This window comes from Jaculus jaculus, chromosome 7 (genome assembly GCF_020740685.1).
Source record: "Jaculus jaculus isolate mJacJac1 chromosome 7, mJacJac1.mat.Y.cur, whole genome shotgun sequence".
NCBI classification, from domain to species: Eukaryota; Metazoa; Chordata; class Mammalia; order Rodentia; family Dipodidae; genus Jaculus; species Jaculus jaculus.
Genome location: NC_059108.1, coordinates 131,101,362 through 131,125,371, shown reverse-complemented (window position 1 = coordinate 131,125,371; position 24,010 = coordinate 131,101,362). Strand labels below are relative to the sequence as shown.

At 46.1% G+C, this 24,010-nt stretch overlaps 1 protein-coding gene across 2 annotated transcripts in view; it reads right to left on the bottom strand.

Annotated features, from left to right (window-relative positions):
- The window catches only part of Kcnk10 (potassium two pore domain channel subfamily K member 10), a 149,256-nt gene that overhangs the window by 12,941 nt on the left and 112,305 nt on the right, over positions 1–24,010 (bottom strand). Inside the window, exons 5-7 of one of the 2 annotated variants that reach the window (XM_004649357.2) lie at positions 6,592–6,778; positions 2,312–2,454; positions 117–782 (exon numbers count right to left, since the gene is read on the bottom strand). In XM_004649357.2, the coding sequence (XP_004649414.1) occupies positions 162–782; positions 2,312–2,454; positions 6,592–6,778 (951 nt within the window). In that variant the 3' untranslated portion in view covers positions 117–161. Of the gene's footprint in view, positions 1–116; positions 783–2,311; positions 2,455–6,591; positions 6,779–24,010 lie in introns of those variants that run through there. The other variant, XM_045155095.1, reaches the window with a different exon arrangement.

Sequence of the window (24,010 nt, the reverse complement as noted above, 5' to 3'; positions counted from 1 at the left end):
CAAGCTTCCAGTCGAATATGGCACAGTGAAATATATTCTCCAATGCTATGTGATTTTGGACTAACAAGAAGTCTTGTTTAAGGCACGTGTCTCAGTGTGAATATTAAATTTAAAAAAAAAAACACATTACACAACGCTTAATCCAACTCCAATGTCAACATTTAGTTTCTGTCTTCAAGTAATGAGTTGTTCTCCAGCTCGAGGTCTTTGGTGTCTGTGGGGACCATTCCGTTCTCCATCGCAGCATGCTGCTGGGTGCACTCGGTGAGCATGGCTGTGCTGGAGGTGTCTGAGTTACACGTCTTTTCTGACTCCTCCTCCTTCTTCTCTTCATCCAGGGAGTAATTCCGGAAGGTCTTGTAGATTTTCTGAACGTCCTCAGGCAAGGTCTTTTTGAGGTCCTTGTTTTTCCTCTTGGTCAGTCTGGAGGCGGACCCAAACTTGTTAATGATGTTGTCCTCAGAGGCGCCTTGCCCGTGTTTGTTGAGCTGCTCCGACCCCTTAAGGCGCAGGTTGTTGGGCCTGTTATTGATGCTTTCCTGGGACGAGGCTTTGAAGCGGCCTGTGTCCAGAGCGGCGAAGACGGAGCGCTTCTCTGGGGACAGCATGTCCAGCGAGTGGGCCCGCTGGTCCAGGCCCAGCCGCCGGCGCTCCATGCTGCGGATGGTGGCCGCCCGCTGCAGCTTGTCGTGGATCTCCACGCTGAGCCGCCGCCTCGTCTCCCGGAACTCGGCTGTGACATTGGCCTTCCACTCAGCCGCGTGGGCCTTGATCTCACCCACCTGCCCAAGGGACAGAGATGCAACAGCACAGTGAGACATCTGCTCTCCTCAGAGGCCCCAGCACCCACACCCCTCAAATGGCCTCATGGGGAGAGGAGGGGTGTCTCTGAGGAGACCAGGGGATGGTGAAGATGGGCAGACCCTAAACCCTTCTCAAATCCTTCCTGCCACCAACCGAACACCTATCTCAGACTAGCTAATGACCAGCGGACCTCAAGGAGTTTCCTTGGTGAAGAACCGGAACGACGGCAAGGTTGGGAGGTGGTGGCTGAAGGAGGTAAACAGCATTCTGCCTCCCAGTTGTCCTTCTGCTCTATTTTGATTGTATGGCCTCACTTCTGTCACATACATTGGGGGTGGGGCCGTGGGAGGACATTTATCTACCTCACAGGGCTTCCATCCTGATGCAAGATAAGCAGACACACCTGGCTCGGTCCTAGGCACGTAGCAGGTGCTCACCGAGGCTCTTGTCCTTCCCTGTCCTTCCAACACCTCTGTCTGGGTAGGATGAGCAGCCTGTCCCAGGGGCCCAAGACTGCCTGGGTCTCAGTACGGAACATCTAGGAGCTGGACTTGGTGCTTCAGGGCAGACGGCCTGCGCAGAACACGCAGGGCCTGCAGCTGTCTATGTGGAGTGACCTGGACAGCTTCCTTTTGGGGACCGTCCCTTTCTAGTCCTCTTCCCATTTTCATTTTTCCCACCCTTTCCTTGGCTCTTTCTTTCTCCTTCCACTGCCTTCCCACTTTGTTATTTTTTGCATGTTTTTTTTCATCACATTTTTCTTTAAATAACATCCTCCTTTCCTCGTCTTTGTGTAGGCTTTCTTGTGAGTTTATGTGGGGAGTAAAGACTGCATGGCACGAGCAGTGGGGATAAATTTGTCACTGAGGAACTGACAACAAGAGGAGAGCACAGAGGTGCAAGTAGCAGGGGCCCCTTGAGCCCGCTTCCCCAGGGGTGCACACCTCTGTATGACTTCAGTCTCACAGTGATGCCCAAAAGCTCGCCATGCGGAGCCTGAACCTTGAAGGGTAGGTGGCTTCCCTGATCTCCTTATAAACCTGGAAACTTCCACACATTGGCTCATATGGGGCAATTGTATTCCTCCCTCAGCCAGAGTCTGTCTTCACTTACGATTTCTCTTACTCTCTTTACATTTTTTTAAAGCAGCTGTTGTCTACTAGTCTTCCCTGGGTCTGTGGGCTGGTAGATGAATCACTGTATTTTCTCACTTGCCAAAACTAATGCTAGAAATAACTGCTGTTCCACTCTCCTTGGCGTCCAGATAAATTGAAAATGGAGAAGCCATATGAGCCCTTAGTGGGAGCAGAGACTATCCAGCCCAGACAGCAGACAGGTAGCTCTAGATAGACGCTGGGCCGGGTGTGGTGGCGTACGCCTTTAATCCCAGCACACGGGAGGCTGAGGTAGGAGGATTAACACGAGTTTGAAGTCAGCCTGAGACTACAGAAATAGAAGCTGATGTCAGGGACATGGGCAGGATTGGGAAGGGAGAAGGGGGTCCTACCTCTTCTTTTGTCTTTTTGGATAAAACTCGCAGCCAGTCTCCGATCATACTGAGGACAGCTGCAAAGTAGGCCAGGCCAACAAGTATCCAAAACCACACCAGGGGCTTATACCACTCCCGGTAATTGATGCCAGCGTTTCCCCCTGAAAACAACCAGACATTACTTTCACACAGTCCACTAGAGCAGCTTGCAGAGCAAATGCATTCCAGTCCACGCGGCCCAGGCGTTACTCTACCGTCCAACACTAGGCCACCTGGTTTATATTACGTGACACAGCAGACGAGACTGGAGGGCTGGAGAGAGGGCTCCGCAGCAAGGCGCCTGTCTGCAAAACCTGAGGACCCAGTTTCCATCTCTCCCCAGATCCCACCTAAGCCAGGCACACAAAGGTGAGGCAAGTGCCCACTAAGTGGCACAAGCATATGGGGTTCAATAACAGTGGCTGAGGACCTGGAACAGCAATTCTCTCTCTCTCTCTCTAAAAAAATAAAAATTAGCCGGGCGTGGTGGCGCACACCTTTAATCCCAGAACTCGGGAGGCAGAGGTAGGAGGATCACCAATGAGTTCAAGGCCACCCTGAGACTCCATAGTGCATTCCAGGTCAGCCTGGGCTAGAGTGAGACCCTACCTCAAAATAACAAACAAAAAAATTCAATTATAAAATAATAAAGAAAGGAGGGCGAGGGAAGAGCCTGGCTGATGGCTTAATTCTTTGACTCTTAACCACTGGCCTCAATTAAAAAAAAAACAAACAAACAGTCAGTGGCCACCTTGACTCACGTATTCTCGTCATGAGCACTGACAAAGAATGACTTCACATTCAGACACCTCAGATCCTGCCTGACTGTCATTTTGTCTTTCTTAAACTCCAAATTTATTTAAGTAAAAATGATAATACTGTAGGCCCAGAGTGGTGATGCACGCCTTTAAGTTCTAGCACTCAGCAAGTTGAGGAAGGAAGGATCCATTGCAAGTTCAAAGTCAGCCTAGTTACTAGTGACTTTCAAGGCCAGCCAGAGTGCTGTGGTAAGGCCCTGTCCCCCAAAAAAAAGGAAGGGAGAGAGGGACAGGGAGTGGGAGAGAGGAGGGGGAGAAGGAGCAGAGAGGGGGAGAGAGTGGGAAGGGGAGAGGGAAGGAGACAGGGAAAGGAGGAGGGAGAAAGAGAAAGGGAAGACAAGGGGGGGGTAGGATGGCTGAATCACCCCAACTGATCTGAAACACTTGGAATCACATGCATCTACCAAGACATGAGAAGGTGTATGAAGTGAAACAGCCCAATAACATTGCTGAGACACTGATCCATGAAGTAACAATTTAATGTTGAGCGAGGAGTGCTGTTTACGGGGTGCTAACCCCAAGGGGTCCGTTGGGCCAGGCAATTAGAAACCATAAGCGAAAGCCAAAAAAATAAAAAACCTTTGAGGCTAGCTAGTCCCATACCATCAAATTGTAAATAAGGGTTATAGTAAAGATCCATAAACCATATCAGCCAGTTGCTCACCGGTACTAGCCATTTGTTCCAAACAGTCTAGCCCAGCCTTCCCACAAGCCCTACCGAGGGCAGCATGCAAAACAGGCACCCATCCCAGCCTGCTCTCCTCAAAGAAGGGAGGAAGCTCAATGCCAATGCCACCTTGGCCACGGGCCCTCTTCCCGCTCTGCCAGGTTCCGAGAAGGCCGTTTGAATGACAACAACTTTAGCAAGGTGTTTGCAGTCACAATACTGGGTGATCACCCGCTGGGTCGTGGGTATAACCGTATCTGGTGCCACTGAGGCCATACTGAGCACGTATGGCATAAATAAGTGCCAGAGAAGCCAGCGGAGAGACGCTGGGACCTGTGGCTCTGTTCAGCAAGGAAAAAGTATTTTGCAGTGCCACTCTCGAGTTCTCCTTAACGTTAGAATTCCTAACCCTGGTCCAGGGCTCCACCTCAGGTTCCCTTCATCAACGCTTTCTTCAGCAGTGAAGTTCATCATTTTTTCTCTGTGGTAGGCCAGAGAACTCCCCAGTTTTTCCTAGGCTAAATAAATGTTGTGTCATTTATCTTGTTTTCATAATGAGTGACCGGCACCCCACCAAGACTGTCACTAGGGGGCGCTAGGGAACAACACGGTGCAGCAGTTCATCTCGTGTGTGTGTGTGTGTGTGTGTGTGTGTGTGTGTGTGTGTGTGTGTGTGTGTGTGTTCCCAGCCCAGGGCTGTGGAAGGCTGCAATGCTGTTAGGCTGTCCCAGGGTGGGTCAGCTGCAAAGTAAACCAGCAATCAGTCCTGTTTAATCAAAGTGCCAATTATATATATTACTGGTGGAGCTGATCCTGCTTTAACGATTGGAAAACTTTCATATTACACAGGCCGGTTGGCTCTGCTCTTTAGTGGAGTTAACCAGGTTTGAAGCAAAGACAAAAGTAAACGTTTGCATCTATAGTAAGCATGTAGGCTTTTTCATTATTTCCTAAACAACATAGAATGTCGGGATTTACATCCCATTCATTGGTCTATCTACATACAGATGATCATAAGTGCACATGATGATATGCACAAATCACAATATTTTATATTGTACGTAAGGGACTTGATCGTACTATCTACAGGCGTTTGGAACCCAGCCTCCACAGACACCAAGAGAGGGATTTATTACCAAAAGCACCGATGTTGCAGTCAGGTTCGCATTGCTGGCAGGAAACACCTGACCAAGAGCAGCTTGTGGGCGTGGGGGTGTTTATTTTGGCTTACAGATTCGGTGGCAAGCTTCCACTGCATGCACTTCTCAGGCATTCGTTCTCCAGACTGGTCTGCATGAGCTCCAGAAACTGGAATTCAGAAGGTCCTGTTCTAACTACAGTCAGCACTGTGCATGTTGAGAGGCCCTAGTCTGTGGAAACCTATGGACAAAGGAAATAAGGCTCCGGAGCCGTGAGTTAGGATGGGCATTAAAACAGTGCCAATCCTGTGACAACGTGGATGTCACTCTCCCTGGTTAAAGACAAGAGGCCAGGATGGCCCGTGACCAAGTCCTCAGCCCACAGCGGGTCAGTAATAGCAACTAAAAAGCATAAGTAAATCTCATACTCGCCAGGCTCTGTGGTGTGTGCCCCAGGGAACAGACTGAACTGGGCTAGCAGTTGCAGAGCCGGGTCTGTCATAAGTGCCTGCTGAGCCGTAGTCCTCGGGACAGTAGTACTGGCACAGGGAGCTGTGCCACCACCATCTGCAACCCATTCTGTCTGGTGCTTAAAACACGTGGAAGATGGCTCTTCGATCCTTCTGCTCTAATGTTGTTTGCTTAAGATTGCACCCATGCCTGAGTTTTTCCATGGACCCACGATGGGTCACATTAAGGGGTTAAACTGAACATGTCCACAGTTGTTCCTCTTGCTTAGTGCCTTCGCATGTCTCTCTCCACAGTATGTGACACTAACCAAGCATCAGTGGTTGAGCATTGTGCATGGGGGAAGGCTGATGGGGTCTTGCATCCAGGTAACCCCAGGACAAACTTTAATTTTTTTTTATTTATTTATTTGAGAGCGACAGACACAGAGAGAAAGACAGATAGAGGGAGGGAGAGAGAATGGGTGCGCCAGGGCTTCCAGCCTCTGCAAACGAACTCCAGACGCGTGCGCCCCCTTGTGCAACTGGCTAACGTGGGACCTGGGGAACCGAGCCTCAAACCAGGGTCCTTAGGCTTCACAGGCAAGCGCTTAACTGCCAAGCCATCTCTCCAGCCCCAGGACAAACTTTATACACACAGTGGTCTTTGTCTCAACATCAGCAAGCTTAACCTATAGATTTCTGCAAACCAATCTCCATGCTAACTTCTCCTGAGTTTCATTCTTTGTCTTTTGCTAAATATGGCCTTTATCAGTCGATTCAAGGAACCTTAACACAATTATGAAGTCCAGGACCCAGTGAGAAATTTATTTCACTCTTGTATAATTCACGTGATGATAAGGGTATAAAAGGAGTGGGAGGGGACCCACTTTCTTCTCACAAGAGGAAAAACACCTGCTGTTGTTTACAGAAGATCGGGGGTTTAAAATTAGCTTATCCACAGCAACACAAAGTCATTTTCATTCGCTTCTTATTAAACACCTATTTATTATGATTTTTTTGTCTCAGTGCTAGGGTCTGAACCCAGGGCCTTGTGCTTGCCAGGCAAGCACTCTATGACTAAGCTAAAGCCATAACCTGTGCTATCAGGAGTTTGAAAACACCAGCACCAGATGATCCCCATCCCCCGCTCCAGGGCCTCAGTGACTGGGATGTCCAAGTTGCTTACCTGCCACGAAATCACCAAAGCCCACCGTCGTCAGAGTGACCACCACAAAGTAAATGGACTCCAAAGCCGTCCATCCCTCGATGTATTTAAAAATGACAGCAGGGATCGTCACAAACACGATGCACCCAGCCAAGATGAAGAGGATGGTTGAGATGACCCGGATCTTGGTCTGACTCACTTGCTTTTTCTGGAAAGATCAATAGGCAAGTCAGAGGCATTACCCTGAATTCAGAAGGCAAACACCCAGAAAAGGGGTGCTAGGTCCATGGCTTTTAGCTTTCCTCGAGGCATATGTGGCTATGTAGAACTATCTGATGACAGCTGTGGGTTTCCTCCCAGGGGAACATCCACGCACAGCAGGATCCAGGTGTTCTAGGAGGAAGATTCTGGGGCCCCTCAAAGTCAAAGTCTATTCATGCTCCACATAGCCCTTGCATGGCATGAATAGAAAGGCTTGCCACTACTTGTCCTGGGTTGCAGAGTTGATCTTCTATTAGGAGTGAGGACTCTGCAGTTCTTTATATGCTGGCCAGTGGTGGATTTGCATGGTTTTCTTTTCATTAACAAAAAATAAAAATAAAAAAGACGTGGTGGCTCACGCCTTTACTCCCAGCTAATCCCAGCACTAGTGAGGCAGAGGTAGGAGGATCGCCATGAGTTCGAGGCCACCCTAAGACTACATAGTGAGTTCCAGGTCAGCCTGGACTGGAGTGAGACCCTACCTTGAAAAAAGTGCACGCGCGCACGCACACACACACACACACATACATACACACACACACACACACGTGTGCACGCACGCGCACACAGACACACAAAGCCAGGCACTCCCAGCACGTGGAAGGCAGAGATAGGAGAATCACTGTGAATTAGAGGCCAGCCTGGAGCTACAGAGTTTCAGGTCAGCCTGGGCTACAATGAGACCCTACCTCAAAAATTCAAGAAAAAAGGAAAGCAAAGAAAATAGGCTGTGAAAAAATAACAGTATTGTGAGAGGTAGAGGGGTTCTTGCCCACATTCTCCATCAAAAAGAAAGAACAGAAAGAAAACTGAATTCGCCCAAGGTGCTTGGATTAAAAGAGGAGCATAGGGCTGGAGAGATGGCTTAGCGGTTAAGTGCTTGCCTGTGAAGCCTAAGGACCCCGGTTCGAGGCTCAGTTCCCCAGGTCCCACGTTAGCCAGATGCACAGGGGGGCGCACGTGTCTGGAGTTCGTTTGCAGAGGCTGGAAGCCCTGGCGCGCCCATTCTCTCTCTCTTTCCCTCTATCTGTCTTTCTCTCTGTGTCTGTCGCTCTCAAATAAAAAAAATAAAAAAATAAAAAAAAAAAAAGAGGAGCATAGCCTCCCAGGCCTCATGTGTGACAGCTTCTAGCCAGACACTGGCATATGTGTCCTGCGGCAGGTGTACGTTTTGAACTCCCACAGATCACTCACATGAGACAGGACAGGGGTCAGAACAACAGGGTCACTATCTATCTGAAGTAGGAACTTCAGCTCATGCCAACTTGTAAAGAAGTCATCAACTAGAAGCAAAAGTGTATTAAGGTTGGGAAATAGGCACCGAGGCAAAGGAACCACGCTGGTGGAGTACAAGTACAAGGTGCATGATCACGTGATTGGTGAGGCGCTCAGACCCCCGTGGCCTGGCCTCTTGTAGAATGACCTGAGTCTTCTCTAGACTTTCAGAGCTGGTTCTAGAGATTGTCATCCAGGTGTACTTCATGCCATATAATGGCATAAATATATAAAATTTAGATTTAACACCAGATCGCATTGTCTCTGTTACCTACATGGGTTTGGGGCAGCAGCCATTTGGCACCTGGGGCAATTAACATAGGCAGTCTGTGCCATGCAGAATGTTTCTGGTGATTCAGAAGGTGAAAAATGTCAGAGCCCAGAGGGCCCATTGCATTCATAGACTTCACTTTACTGATGCAAAACAGAAACCAAGAGGGGTTAAGGGACTTTCATAAAATGATGCTGCTAATTAGAGGCCAGAGCCAAGATTAGAATTCTGAGGTAATTAACTCTCAGTCTTGTGCTTAATGGTGGAAACAGCTTTTAAAGTTATTCAACAATTCACTGACTCGATGGAAGTTGCCAAGTGACGTTGTCCTCCCCTCACATAACACATGAGACTCCCTCTCCCTGAAGAACAGGCCAGCCCATGGCCCAGCTGAAAAAGAAGACAGTAAGCAGCAGTCACTGGGTGATCCACCCAGGAAATGCTAAAGAAATACGAAGAAGACCCACGCATTCTGACACCTAGGAGCATGTCCCTTCCTCATACTATTAGAAAGGCTACCTGCAAAAAGTTACATTCCACTGGTGTTATCGGTACTGCCTATGAAAATATTCATATTTTCTAATACAAAGGTATCATGACATGAAACATTGCCCAAGAACCATAGGGAGTGTTGAATATCATGGGCAGACTGTGTGGAGAGCAGCTGAGCCCCTCTCGAATACACAGGAACGTATTAGTATTAGCCTGGTCTGGCTTATAGACATGCACAAAAAGCCCAAAGCCCAAAAGGAGATTTCACTGCACACCATTAGGCTTCTCTAATTGCTGTCGAGGGGAGCATCATCCCCCTCCTACAAATCACCCTCCTCAAAAGCATAATGAAATTAAAGTGAATTGAAAGTTTGTGAGATTCTAGTTAAGCCATAAATTAGGATGCAGACACAACTGCAATCTAAACAAGGATGAGGCTGACAGAAAGGGCAGCTGCGGAGCCTCCCGCCTCCTGAGGTAGGGCAGAGGGAGGATGCTGAAGGACATGAGTGGGTTTGCACGGTGGAGGGAAGGCAGCGGATGGCCAAGGCTGGTGCTGGTACCCTGATGTTGTCTTCTGGGGACGTCCCCTGCTGTTCCCTGCTTGTTCCTGGCCAATGCTCCTCCTGGACACCCAGGAGTGATGCTCAGAAAATGTTTGGAGCATTTCATTGTTTGGGGAATTATGGGGACTTGAGGAATAAGTATTTTGCATGTGTGTAGGTAAATGAAAATAGCATATTACCTATACTTCATTATGAAAATGAGAAGGGTGGGCATAAAGTCCTAGCAATACCTACTATTCTGGACACTCCTGGTTTTTCTCTCCTCTAAATAATAACACCAACAAGTTGCCCTAATTGAACATTTTTAAACTGTAGTTTTCACCATGGAACCTCAACCCATTGCATGTGTCATGTGCTGAACTTCCGTTGTTATCTGCAACTCTTTACTCCTACTACAGAAGGGTGCTTAAAAGCACAGTCTAGGGAGAAACGGCCCTCCTGAGACACATGCTGTCCCTGCTAAAGAGCTGTGTGACCTTGTGCAAGTTTTCTCAACCTCTCTGTGCATTCCTTTCTTCCTCAATAAAATTGAAATTAAAAGAACTTTCTTTGGTGGGAGGGTGAAATGTGTGTAAAGCTTGCTACAGTGCCTGCTGAGTGCTTGGTGATTGTAGACAATGTCCAGAATGTGAAGAACCAGCTACAGAGGGTAGCTGAGAGCCTGGGAGCTTCTCTTCGCTGCCTCCATGACCCCTGTGTAACACACTAGGTACGGAACGGAGCTATGCTCCCATGGTAGGGTTACAAGGCAAGATCACATTGCTTATTATTATTATTAAGCAGATTGGCTACTACAAAGATGTGTGTGCAAGCCCATATCGGACAGAGCCAAGGTGCCCTTAAGGCTAACAATTTGCTCATCTGGGAGAATATGGGCTGTATGACACTTGAGCACAAGTGAGAAGATTGCTGTGCATTTCTTGCCCAATCCTGTTTTCCCCACTTTGCTAGGTGGTTAGGACGAGTGATGCGTTCCTCCTGCTCTTTCTACAAATACTATTAAGCAAATGCTACTACAAAACTATCTCGTGTACCCAACTAGCACTGACTCTTAGCATTTCAGAACTCAAAATCCATCTCCTGAAAAAGCCTACTGAGCTGACAAACTTATCTGCGCAGTTTCACTAAGGAGCAAACAGGCTTCAGGTGCAGGAAGAAACAGCTCAGAGCACCCCTTCTGGACAGGGACGAGTGCACGGAGAACTAGCCGTGTTTGTTTCAGGCCTCAGAGGGTCAAGCCACATGGCCAATTACCATAAGCAGAAATCCCTGACTATTTTTGTTTATTCCTACAGTGTTATTATTGAGAGCAAAGATATTTCTGTTGACTTACAGGCTATCTTTTTGCATGTGATTTTCACTCATAATACCTGCTTTTCTTTTTGCCTTTTCTCATAACTCTGACATTAATTATCAACATTGTTTTGTCTGGCCTAGTGCTTTTTTTTAGTCAGAACATTGATGATTTTATTCAAAGACACAGCAGTAAAAAACATTAGGAGTTAGGAGCTTCCTATACAGAGCTCTCATTTATGGCTTCATTGGGTTTTGTTGAAATAAAAACATGTCACCATGGTAATACAATTAAGCTGAGGATAATTTCTCAAAATGGAAAGATAATAGGAACTGGTCTAAGAAAAGGTTTAACTTTATTGCATTTCTGCAAAGAGTTTTTTAAGGTCCACTTATCACTAATAGTTTCAGTATCATAAAGAATAGCCAGGAGCTATTGTGGTATTTCATCAAAGAAATTCTATAGACTTGGAGAGCTTTTGAATATCATTGTCTCTGATCCCCATGGCAGACACTCTAAACACATTAATGAGAACATGTAGTAAAATCTCCATGGAGACAATTTAAAATGTCCTATCCAGAGGCTGAATACATGAATGTATCATCTGTACACCAAACAAGTACAAGAGTTACACCCAGCATCTGAGTCACACCACAACACAAAGCAGACTGGAAAATTCATTGTTCTGCTGAGCTCACTATGAGAAACCTTTGGACTGACTTTACTGTACATGACTACACTGGTTTATCACTGAACTTCCGACTATAAGTGCATTGAGAATAAGGAAACATTAAAATTCATAATCAATAAAATTTCTCAATTATTCTACTCCCAATGCTAAGGGGATGGCCTTGCATAAGGGGTTGACTGCAAATATCTGTTCTGCTATATCCCCATGAGGTTTGCATTGGTCTCTGCTAGACTATCTACAGTACTAGTGAGCTCATGTGGTAGCTTACATATCATAATTTTTGCTCTATCAAGTTGTTTAAAATGTTCTAATTTATCAGAATAATTTTACATTTTCCTTTCGGAGAATCCAGATTACAGACTCTTACTTCTGAGTGATGTGATTGAAGCAGTTGGAGTCCTCAACTTCTACAAGTTCTTGAATTGCTGTTTCTTAGATCTATTTCAAATAGACTAGGCTATAGAATTCCATGGAAAATACACTTCATTTTTATGTTCATTGACCTCCTTTTTGTCATATTTAAGAAGGTTATATTTTTTCAATCCAGCTAGCTCTTTTTCTAACTCATCATGCTGCTTTTCTTTTTGCTCTGAAGTTTAGAGTGAAGAGTGTAAACAGTACATTTTTGTGTGACTTTCCTGGGGAGCCATGGGCAGACATATGCTCACCCCACATCAGATACTGACAACAGACTAAAGACACAATTTCACTTAGGACCACCTTTGGAAACGACTGAGCTTATTGGGGCTGATGTACAGGAATATGGGTGAGGGGTTACTTATAGGAGCACAGGTAAGGGGTTACTTAACAGGAGTATGGATAACTCCAAGGCAGCTGTACCCACAAAAAGGCTACCCCAGCAAAGGTGACACACAACACATGCAGGGTAGCTACGTTTTGTATCCCTGGAGCTCACTATGCTACTTGCAAACACTACTGCCTCTATCACTTAGGGACCGGCCTTGAAAGCGTATTGCTTCCAGAGCCCCTGAACCTGGTCACTTACAGGCCTTGTACGTTTAATTTCAAGAGCCTTATAGCTTCCTTCCTCCCTCCAGGAGAGAAGGTTTCAATTCAGAGGAAATTGCTACACAAAAATTTTTTAGAAAATTTTCGCTACCCGTCCAGACAGGCTTTTCTGAAGCCGTTGAATTTTTTCCGCTTGCTTTTTGCTGTGATTCTAACATGGAAGTTCCAAGGTCAAGCTTTTGTAGTTGATTTTGCATCTTCTCAGCATTCTGTACAGCCTCTGTCTGCAAGCGCCACGCTTGTTTCCTGCAACTTGGCATCAGGATGGTCACCCACTTTTGGTGAGATGTGGCATCACTAGAACCAAGTTCACTGGAAAGCCAAGTCCATTTGTCCAAGGCAAATACGTTTGCTTCCTCCTGTGCTAAAAATTCTGCCACCTTCTGCTTTCCTATAAGGCGATTAAGTAAGGTGTGAAGCAGCTCTTTACGTTGTACGTCAGTGTCTGCCTGGTTTGTAAGTTTGGCAGATGTTGCCACTACACGGTGGAGAGGGGTGACGCCGCTGACATCCACAACATTTGGACACTGGCGGGCACAATATTTGGATCAGCACCACGTTGTAAGAGAGGAGCCACACATCTTGGTGGTGTTGTTATGAAACCTTAGTTGGAGGCCGGCTCTTGTCACTGTCACACAGATGGATGTTACATTTCACGATTAGCATATGTACCAATGCTTTAGGCCCACTTTGGCACGCATAGTGCAGAAGAGTCCTTTCTTCATCCTGACCATTTCCCTTGAACTTCACGTATGCTGGACCACCAGCCAGCGGGCTGACCTCTCTCTACCAGTGCTGGCTCTCTGTACCCGAGTGTCAACACAGACTCTCTGGAAGTCTGCTTTTCATTTGTATTTTTCTTTACTTCATACACAAAACAAGGCCATGATCACGTTTCATGTTTTCCTTGATAGGAATTTGCTGGAGAGCCGTTTCCACTCTGCTCTTGCAGAACTAATCTACCATCACCAGTAGAAACAGCACCATGATACACATTTTATGACAAGGGCACACCATTGTTTTGTGCTTCTTCCTTTTTTCTTTGACCTTGATGACAGCTCACCTTTGATAAATGAGACAAGACCATCTGGGTCCTTCTGAACCACCTGGCCAGTTTCATGCAGCAGCTGGCCTGACCTATACCCATAGCTGACTGTAGTCAGAGGGGCTCAGGAACCAGGCATACTGTGCAGGCACCCTAGGCAGGAAAGAGGCTGCTGGCCAGGCACCTGGTGGGGTGGATCCTCCAGGAGGACTTTAATTAAAAGCTTTCAAAGTTAGTGGCTGTTAACCTTTGCTATTGGAGCACCAAGTTTGCGTTTGGAATTCAATCCATTCAATACATAATTACTAAGAGACTTTATACACTGGTGACTGTTCCAGTTGCAGGAGATATGGTGAGAGCAAGGGAAAGAGAGAGGGAGAGAGACCAAGACGAAGGGGAAGAAGAGAAAAGGTAGGAGGGAATGGGAAGAAAGTAGAGGGAGAACGAAGAAGGAAAAGGAAGGAAGGGTGAGAGATGGAAGAGGGAGCAGGAAGGAAGGAAGGGGAAGAAAAGAGAGGAAACAGAGTAAGAGAGAGGGAAGGGAAGGAGGAGATAAGAGGGGAGGGAAGGAGTAGAAAGAGAGATGGAGAGAGGAAAAGAGAAAGAAAAGAGAGGAAAGAAGAATAGGGGAAGGATGAAGGAAGAGGAAATAAGGGAAGAGGGAGGGAGATCGGAAAGCTTTGTAGTTCTTTCTTCAGGCACAGAAAGATCTTTTTTGGGGGGGTCAGGGTTGGAACATTTGAGTCATTGGCAGATGGCCTTGTGGATGCTATCACTGACTATGGAACCCTGTCCTCATAAGTACTGAAGGCAAAGTTCAGTGCCAAAGGGTATCCCAGTGCTAGAAAGGAGAGAAGAGGTGGGGGGGGGCAGAAATGAAAGAAAGAGAGAGGAAGGGAGGGAGAGAGGGAGGAAGGGAGGGAGGGAGGGAGGGAGGGAAAAAAGAAAGGACAATCCTGTTCACTATAGAGCTCTACTATGGTGGATGTTCTCTAGGTTTCTGCTAGCCAAGCATTCTAAAGCTACAACAGTGAGGTCACAAGAACTTTCAAAAGCACACGACTTGGAGTAAACATGTAGACCATGCTTTTTCTTAGTCTTTTTGTAAAAAAAAAAAAAAATGTTTTATTTGTTCATTTATTTATTTATTGGGGAGAGAGAGAGAAAGCCTGACAGGGAGGCAGATAGAGAGAATGGGCATACCATGACAATGTGACCACTACAAATGAATTCCAGAAGCATGCACCACCTTGTGCATCTGGCTTACATGGGTCCTGGAGAATTGAGCCTGGGTCCTTAGGCTTCACAAGCAAGTGCCTAAAACTGCTAAGCCATCTTTCCAGCCCTAGACCCTGCTTTTGTTGATGTGTGACCAGAGGCCACAGGAGGGAAAAGACAAGGTGTATGTGCCTCTGAAACATCAACTTAGCACTTCCTGGCAGTCCTGATATATATTCAGTGTGGATTTCAGCAGCATGACACACAACATCCTCATGCCCACACAGCACATGCAAGCATACAATAGTGCTATAGTAGCAATGTCACAGGCAGCTAAAGGCGCCTCCTCCTTCCGCTGGCTGTCAAGGTTCAAAGTTTGCTAAGCACTGCACTATAGCTAGAGCACAAGAGCCCTGTGGTGGAATAAATGTTCATTTCCCACCATGGTTCTCCAGTTCTTGTAAAAGGGGCCTCACCCACTGTAACACACATGAGCACCAAGATCTTAGCTCACCCAGGAACTCAGCCTTTCCGTCTCCCCTTTGTTTGAAAATAAGTTACTCCCAAAAAGTCATCTTGTGGTCTCCTCTATGAGTTTGAGGTTGAAGTGAGAAATCCCATCTGTCCACAACTAGTTCTATTCCTACTCTCCACTGCTGAGAGAATGAAGCAATATTAAGCTTCAATCTGTCCTTTCCTTTACCTTGTTACCTGGGCAGCACAGAAGAGATGTTATTTATTGGGCTCTGTCAGAAATCCCAATCATCTCACTGGCCCACACTCGCTGGCACCATAATTTCTTTTTCCATGTTAATAAAGTTACATCCAGCCTCCGACTCAGAGTCACCTATGATATAGAACAGATTAGCCAAATCAGCGTTCTGCTGGTTTCATCGTTCAGAGGTTTTGGGAAGGAATTTGGATTACTCCACTGCGAATAAGGAGAGAGGTCAAACCAGTGCTTCCCACTAAGTTCTCCTCATAGAAGATGGCTGGCCCTCTTTTCACTGTGTTGCTCACCAGGAAGGAACTCATGTAATTAAAAACAGAAGAGTAAGGGCTGGAGAGATGGCTTAGCGGTCCAGCACTTGCCTGTGAAGCCTAAGGACCCCAGTTCGAGGCTCAATCCTCCAAGACCCACATTAGCCAGATGCACAAGAGGGCATACACATCTGGAGTTTGTTTTGCAGTGGTTGGAGGCCCTGGCACGCCCATTCTCTCTATCCGCCTCTTTATCTCTCTGTCTGTCTGTCGCTCTCAAATAAATAAATAAAAATAAACAAAAAAATAAAAATAATAAAATTTAAAAAACAGAAGAGTAAGAGCGATATTATAGTGCATCTACAGCCAAGGGAACTGCTCTCTTTCTTTTTAGACAAATATTCTTAGTGTAAGCATGTAAGAATGCTTGTGCATATAAAACTACAAAAGAATAACACTTCCTCACAGAGAACAAGAAAGTGACACCCTAAAGACAAAGATATATTGGCTCAAGGACGAAGCCAGGCCTGCAGGCGACTGACTGCCAGGGCTGTTACTCTCAGTCATCATGCCACTCATGTACCATCTTGTCCCTCCTGTATTTGAACCCCATTCTTTAGTCCAGTGAAAGACAGGGATCTCCCAGCACAGAAAAAAAAAAAAAGCCCCCATTACTCAATCCCCTCACCTCGCTCACTATGAGGACACAAACAAGCACAGGCCCTACCCATCCCTAAAGTCCCACTCTAACCACACACTTGAGATGCAGATATAACAAAGTTGCCTCCTAAAGTATTTATCCACTGGTTTCTCTGTTTTGCAACCCCTCTTTTCTCTCACTGCCCCTCCAAGGACTGCTTCTAAGCGAGGAGCGAATGTTCTCGGAGGCAGGCCTGCAGGACCACTTTTGTCCTCTCCCAGAGGTGAAAGCAAGCGACAGAGAAAAGGCAGACTGGTCACTCGGCCTGCAGAGGAAGGAGAATGGAAAATCATGATCTCCCAAGGGCTTTGTGGGAACTAAGGGAACCTGCAAGCTAGAGGACCACAGAGCGAAGAGAATTCTCTAGTGTGTAGCCAGATGATTCTCCTCTTGTGCACAGCCCACATCTCCAGGGTCCGGGGACCCCCTGAGTCCCTGGAACAGAAGGTAAAGAATGTCTGAGTGGACTGCAGACACAAGAACTCTGCCATTGACCACAGCAGAATCAAGCAGTCCCAGGTAGGCGTGCCCGTGGGGGCAAGGCTGACTGGCAGCAATGGAGGGACCACATGGGGTCCTTCTGGACTGGTGATGGTGACGACAGTATCACATCCCATTCCATGGAAGTCAGCAGGTGCTGCCAGCAGTTGCATCCAGCACCAGCTATACTGTCTACGCTGGGAAAACACAGCAGTGACTTCTAGGACCAGTTCTCTGGCCTTAACTTAGGCTAGTCTCATCTGGATGGGTACGTTCCATGTTTAGCTCTCCAGCCATCCAGGGATTCAATAGCTTTCCAATATTTCTTTTCCAAATGCTCCTTTCTCTATAGAATGTGCCTTTCTCTTATTCCCTCATTCCAAGGGAAGAACCTACCAGGTATCAGATAAGGCCAAGAGGATGTTTCCTGGAACAAACTGGTCACAAATCTGTACATCACATGGGAACATCCATGTAAACCATGAAGGAGAAATCTCTCTAAAAACAACAAAAACAATCCACTTGATGACTAACATCTCTAGAACTCAGCAAGATGCCTGTTGTTTTCTCTGCAGGCAGCTTGATTTTCAGAATCAGTATTGTTCTCTTTCTTAAGTCCCTTTCCTTTCCAATTAAAACTTTCCTTGGAGGGAAAAAAAAATGCTTTTCCTTTCTGCTTACATTAGCCATAGTTAGTTCCTCTCATTTTAAGTGAAGCTTCCTACCTATAACAGATACTCCTGGAGGTCAGAGAAAGCTGAGTTCAGCCTCTTGAAGTCAGCTGGACCCCTTGATGACAGGCCCACAATTTTGAGCTCCAACATCAGCCAGAACTGCAGCCAGCTGTGATGTGACCCACTCTGGGTAATGCCTCCGTGATGTGTAAGCACTACGGGTAAGATCCCTTGTATCCCTGAATCTTACAAAGTCTTGTTAAGAAGCGCTGATGGTCTCAGCTGCTATGTGGAAGGGTTGTTCCCACCTCCTACTCCCTGCCTCCCCACAGTCCAGGACCTAGAGTTACAGGAGGAGCAGGGTCAAGGCCATCTCTAAGGCAGCAGGGCCGTAGCACCATCTGCTGAAGCAAAAGGGTCTGCCACTCCTTTCTTCAATCACCAAGTAGCCTCCTTGTAAAGAAAGAAAAGAAAAATGGAGAGAGGCGGGAGAGAGCCCTGGGGAGAGGGGCAAGGCAAAGAAAAGGGAAAGTGAGAAATAACCAACATGCATATAAACCATCACAGTTGTTGCCCCCACCCCAAGCCAATGCCCTTGAACATCACCACTCTGTCTCTTTAAGAAGAGAGGTGACAACTACGCCCTGGAGAGAAACCTAGAAGACGGCAGTGATGCTTCCCATGCCACAGTAAGAGAGATCAGCCTTGTCTGAGCCTGGAGAACCCCAACAACGTTTGCCAGAGAAGAAGGCATAAGCCACGAGGACCTGGCCTGGTTCCAGCTCAGTAACCGCATCTCACACCTGCTCCTCTGCGTCACCTCCTGTCTTGCACGTACAGCAACCCCCTGTGAGTGAAGCCACTGGGGGGAGAGGGGGAGGGCTGCGGCTGAGCACTGTTTCACGTGTCTATGCCCCGGGTTCTTTAAGCCTTTATTTTTGACAGTTTTAGGTTTCCCATGAAATTGAAGGGGGAATGCAGAGATATCCCATTTTCTCACCACCCCTACACATGCCCAGCCTCTCCCATTATCAACATTTCCAGCAGAATGGTATGAGCTCCATGGACACAACATGGCATCCAAAGACCATCGTTTACATTCTTTCGGGGTGTCTATGTGTGTGCACATGTGGTATATGTAAGTGTGGTACATGAATAGGTGTGCACAGATGCACATACCCCATGCATGTAGAAGCCAGAGAAAGACATCAGATGTCTTGCTCTACCACTATTCACTACTCTGACTTATTTCCCCGAGAAAGAGCTTATTGCTGAACTTGGAGTCCTCTGTTTGTTTTTGGGGGTTTTTTTTTTGTTTGATTGTTTATTTGTTTGTTTGTTTGTTTGTTAGATCGGCTGGTTAGAAAGTCCCAGCAACCCTCCAGTGTCTGCCTCCCTCAGTACTGGGGTTACAGGCATGCATGGTCATGCATATAGGTTCTAAGGATCAAAGTGAGGTCCTCAGTCTTGTGTAGGAAGCATTAGTATCCACTGAGCCATTACTCCAGTGCCAGTGCTTCCATACCCTGAACAGCCTGTTTTCCACCTCATCATTCCTCCATCCTATTAACCCCTGGCTGCCATGGGCCACTGTACTCCTTCATTTAGGAATAATCATGTGCATCTCCTCCATGTCATTTTCTGGAGGCATTTTGCTTTTTCCTTTAGCATCTGTGCTTCTTTAAAGGCTTTTCCATCTGTAATGTGTTATTTTCTTTTCCTTTGTAAGTGCTTGTCAAGCTCCTGAGAAGACAATTCTAACCTTTTCTCCTGCAGGAAGAATCACCCACCAAGCTTCCTCTGCTTGCTGTCTGCTCTTTACATGGCCCCTGCCAATGGTGTTGTTGAACCTGAATTGATTTCTGCCTGTCTGTCTCCTTATTACACAGTGCACTCCTTCATCTCTGTGTCCTGAATGTCCAATATGGTAAAGTTCTTTTATTATTATATCTTCCTCTATTGTACCTAGAGAAACTATGAGAATAAAATTGGTTAAGGTGAACTGTTTTATGAAGGAAACTAAAGCAGGCATCCAATAACAAAAGAACTCTAGATTTTATCACATGGGATTCTAGCTCAGTATGTATGACAGAGAAGCAGAGGCAAGTGGGTGCACACACACACGTACATAATGAATATCGAATGGATTGTTAATAGCATGGGACTACACCAAGAGAAAAGGCTTAACTATTTGACTATGTCCATTTGCATAAGAACCGGCATTATATAGGTGAATTCTCAAAATTTACACAGGCTTCCTGGAAGTTTTTTCCCCTAACATCATTTAGGTTATCTACCTTAAATGGTGTTTTGTAAGTCTGTAAGGGTGTTTGTGGTTGTCACAACAACTGGAGGAACTTTCTTGGCATGCAGTGAGTAGGGCACCCAAAACCCCATAATACATCAGTTATTGCCACAAAGCAGAGTTCCTCCACATATGGTAGGAGTCTTGAATATCCCAGTGAGAAACTGTGTTTATAATTGCCTGACCAACAATGAGACTCCTCTTTATGTATATAAAGGCATACAAATTATTTGCATTGTTTCATGTTTATAAGAATATGGCCAATGAAAATTTTTAACATTTATTTTATTTATTTATTTAGTAGCAAACATTAAAAAATCAAATGAAGATGGGCGTGGTGGCGCACGCCTTTAATCCCAGCACTTGAGAGACAGAGGTAGGAGGATTGCCATGAGTTCAAGGCCACCCTGAGACTACAGAGTGAATTCCAGGTCAGCCTGGGCTAGAGCAAGACCCTACCTCCAAAAAAAAAAAAAAAAAAAAAATCAAATGGAAACAAATGTTGGCGAGGATGCAGAGAAAAGGAACCCTCATTCATTATTTATTTAGTTATTTATTTGAAAGACAGAAAGGCAGATAGAAAAGTAGGCATGCCAGGGCCTCTAGCTGTTTCAAATAAACTCCAGATACATGTGCCACCTTGTACATCCAGCTTTATGTAAGTACTAGGGAGTTGAACCTGTGTCCTCTGACTTTGCTGGCAAGCACGTTAACTGCTAAGCCATCTCTCTGGACGCTGGCCAGTGTAAATTTTAGTGAGGCTACCTTTCAATTGGCTGGATATAGTTGAGGGCTGCTGTCTATTTTGAACACAACTACAAGACTGGAGGGAATGTCCCTGGTGGCATCTTAGTCACCAATACAACACACCTGAGGTGGCCTTCATTTGAAGCGAACGCATTTGGAGTTACATGTTGATGAAAGGCTCACCACCTCAGCAGGTCTCCTACTATTCCAGGATCAAGGACCAATTACTTTTTTAATTTTTTTAAATTATTGACAGCTTCCATATTTATAGACAATAAACCATAATTCCCTCCCCTCCCCCACTTACCCCTTCACAACTCCACTCTCTAGCATATCCCCTCCCTCCTCAGCTAGTCTCTTTTATTTTGATGCCATCATCTTTTCCTCCTATTATGATAAGCTTGTGTAGGTAGTGCCAGGAACTGTGAGATCATGGACATCCAAGCCACTTTGTGTCTGGAAGAGTGCATTGTAAGGCGACCTTCTCTTCCTTTGACTCTTACATTCTTCCCGCCACCTCTTCTGCAACGGACTCTGAGCCTTGGAAGGTGTGATAGAGATGTTTCAGTGTTGAGCACTCCTCTGTCACTTCTTCTCAGCACTATAGTGCCTTCAAATGCTGTAATTTTATTTAAAAAAAAAAACATGTAAAGTGAAATGCCAAACATTGGCATGGGTAGTCGACAAGGGGCTTCCATCTGCAGGACCGTGTCAGGCACTGGGCAGCATGGCAGGTGGATTTCATGATCCCTGGCCTCTGGCTCATTGGACTGCTGGTCCTCTATCTGGGTCAGGAGCTGGACAGAGACCACCACACGTGAGCAGGGCGTGCTCAGTCATATACCAGCCATGAGCTGGCTCAGTCATCAACAGCTCTGAGGACTGACAAAAGTCTTCAGGGTACAGTTCCAGCCCTGACTCCAGGACGATGCATGGGATGCTTCATGCTTGTGGGTTCTCTTTGTAATGAGGGCCAGAGAACCCACCCATGCCTCTTGAACAATAGGTCCAGTGCATGGACGGATGGTGGCAAGCCCTCCAGAGCTGTGAAAGAAGGGGACACAGAAGTGGTCCCCATGCTACAGAGAAGGAACAAGTGGTTAAAGAGCTTCTCCAGCGTGCCTGTGCTTACAGGTGTCACTCTGCTTAGGCAAGACTGAAGCCAACCCTTTCCCACCCTGGCACTGGTGTCCTTCATTGCCCTGCCCTGCCCTGCCCTGCCCTGCCCTGCCCTGCCCTGCCCTGGCCTCCAGGTGTTCTTTTGTGCTGCTCAGTGAGGTCCATTCTGTTTTCAGCACATTTGTTCCTATCAAACACCCACTGGCAAACATGGTGATGCTCAGCTAAGGGCAGATAAGTTCACATGGTTGGCTTGTCCCCTTGAGGATGAGCTCTGGCACCTCTGTATGGGCAGCTCCAGCTAGGCGGGGCTCACCAAGGGTCAGGGTAGACTCCTCTTCCCTCTGGCGGTGGTGGTCCTTCATCGTGCTGCCCTGTGTCACCCATGCGTCCTTTTGTGTCCCTAAGCAGGCCAAGCACTGATCATCGAATCATATTTATTACTAGTTAATTTGCCTTCATGTTTTAGCTAAGAAATGGTATTGAGTTCTTTTTCATTGATATGTCTAGATTCACTATCTGTGCAGTTCATTTTAATTCAGTAAAGAAAAAAAAAAAAAAAGTTCCAATATTTCCTACAAAAGGTTCCAAACAGTGTCAAACCACTAGGTAAAGGTAAGTTTGTGTGTTTGATTTAAGAAAGTTGTAAATTGTACATTTAACTGAAGTTGACAAAGTCTGCAGAATTATACTTCTAGATGTCACCTGATGAGCTAATAACTACCACCTGTGATAAACAATAGCAGGGTTCACCAAAACAGTTGTGTGGCAGTGGGATATAGTGGCACACACCTTTAATCCCAGCACATGGGAGGCAGCGGTAGGAAAATCGCTGTGAGTTCAAGGCCACCCTGAGACTCCATAGTGAATTCCAGGCCAGCATGGACTAGAGTGAGACCTTACCTCAGAAAACCAAAAAAAAAAATGTATTGCAGAGGTTAAGATGTCTCTTCCTCTACTGACATTTTCTTGCACACAAAGCCATTGTTATGTTAAGATATATGAGGTCATGCATAGTGGTATTCATTCACTTAGCCATTCAGTTGTGGATCAAGAGCTGTCTATAAGATGCCCATCAACTGATAACTGGATAATGAAGATGTGGTACATTTATACAATGGAGTTTTATGCAGCTATAAGAAAAGTTAAATTATGAAATGTGCAGGGTAGTGGATGGATATGGAAAAAAATTATTCTAAGTGAGGTAATCCAGGCTCAGAAAGTCAAATGTTGCCAGGCGTGGTGACACACACCTTTAATCCCAGCACAGTGGGAGGCAGAGGTCGGAAGATCGCCATGAGCTCAAGGCCATATTTAAGAAGACAGAGGGAGGTGGAGAGAGAATGGGCATGCCAGGGCCTCTAGCCACTGCAAACTCAGGACACATGCACCACCTTGTGCAACTGGCTTATATGGGTACTGGGGAATCAAACCTGGGTCCTTAGGCTTCATAGGCAAGCACCTTAACCTCTAGGCCATCACTCCAGCTCAAAATGTATCTTGAGAGCCAACAAAGTTATGTATGTATGTATTATGCTAAGGCATGTAAACATGACTCTCTGGAGGATCCCCCCCACTCACAGAGATTTGTTGTACATTTTCTTGAGTGCCTATTAACCCCTGTGCTTCAATTTATGTAAAATATTTTAATAGCCTCCAATTCTGCTTCATACTGGCTCATCCTGAAATCCTTTCTGCAGCAAAGTTAAGACCCGTGGCTTCACCTGAGTAGAGGTCTCTGAAAAGGACCCGTCAGGCTGCTGCAGACAACAGCGTGATGGAGCTGTGTCTCTGTCCCCCACTCCACTGCTACAGATGTGATAATCTTTTTTATTTTAGAGAGAGAGAGAGGCAGATTATATATAGAGAGAGGGAAAGAATGGGCACACTAGGGCCTCTAGCCTCTACAAACCAACTCCAGATGCATGTACCACCTGTGCATCTGGCTTTATGTGGATCCTGGTGAATCAAACCTAGTCCTTTGGCTTTGCAGCCAAGTGCCTTAACTGATAAGCCATATCTCCACCCCCATGATAATTTAAAAAAAAAAGAAAGAAAATAGGAAGCGATAAATGCCTAATTTTCCAGATAGGGCACAATCCAATCAACTCTTAAACTCCTCAATGATGTCTCACAGAAGCAGGTGTCACATATTTATATGGCCATATGGACAGATCTCCTTCCACCTCTTCCCTGGGGAGAAGGTTGCCAAGCCTCTAAAAGGTTGGTAGGAGAAAAATACAGATAACCTAACTGTGAAATCAAAGGGCTCAGGGCAAGGGAGTCTTTTTT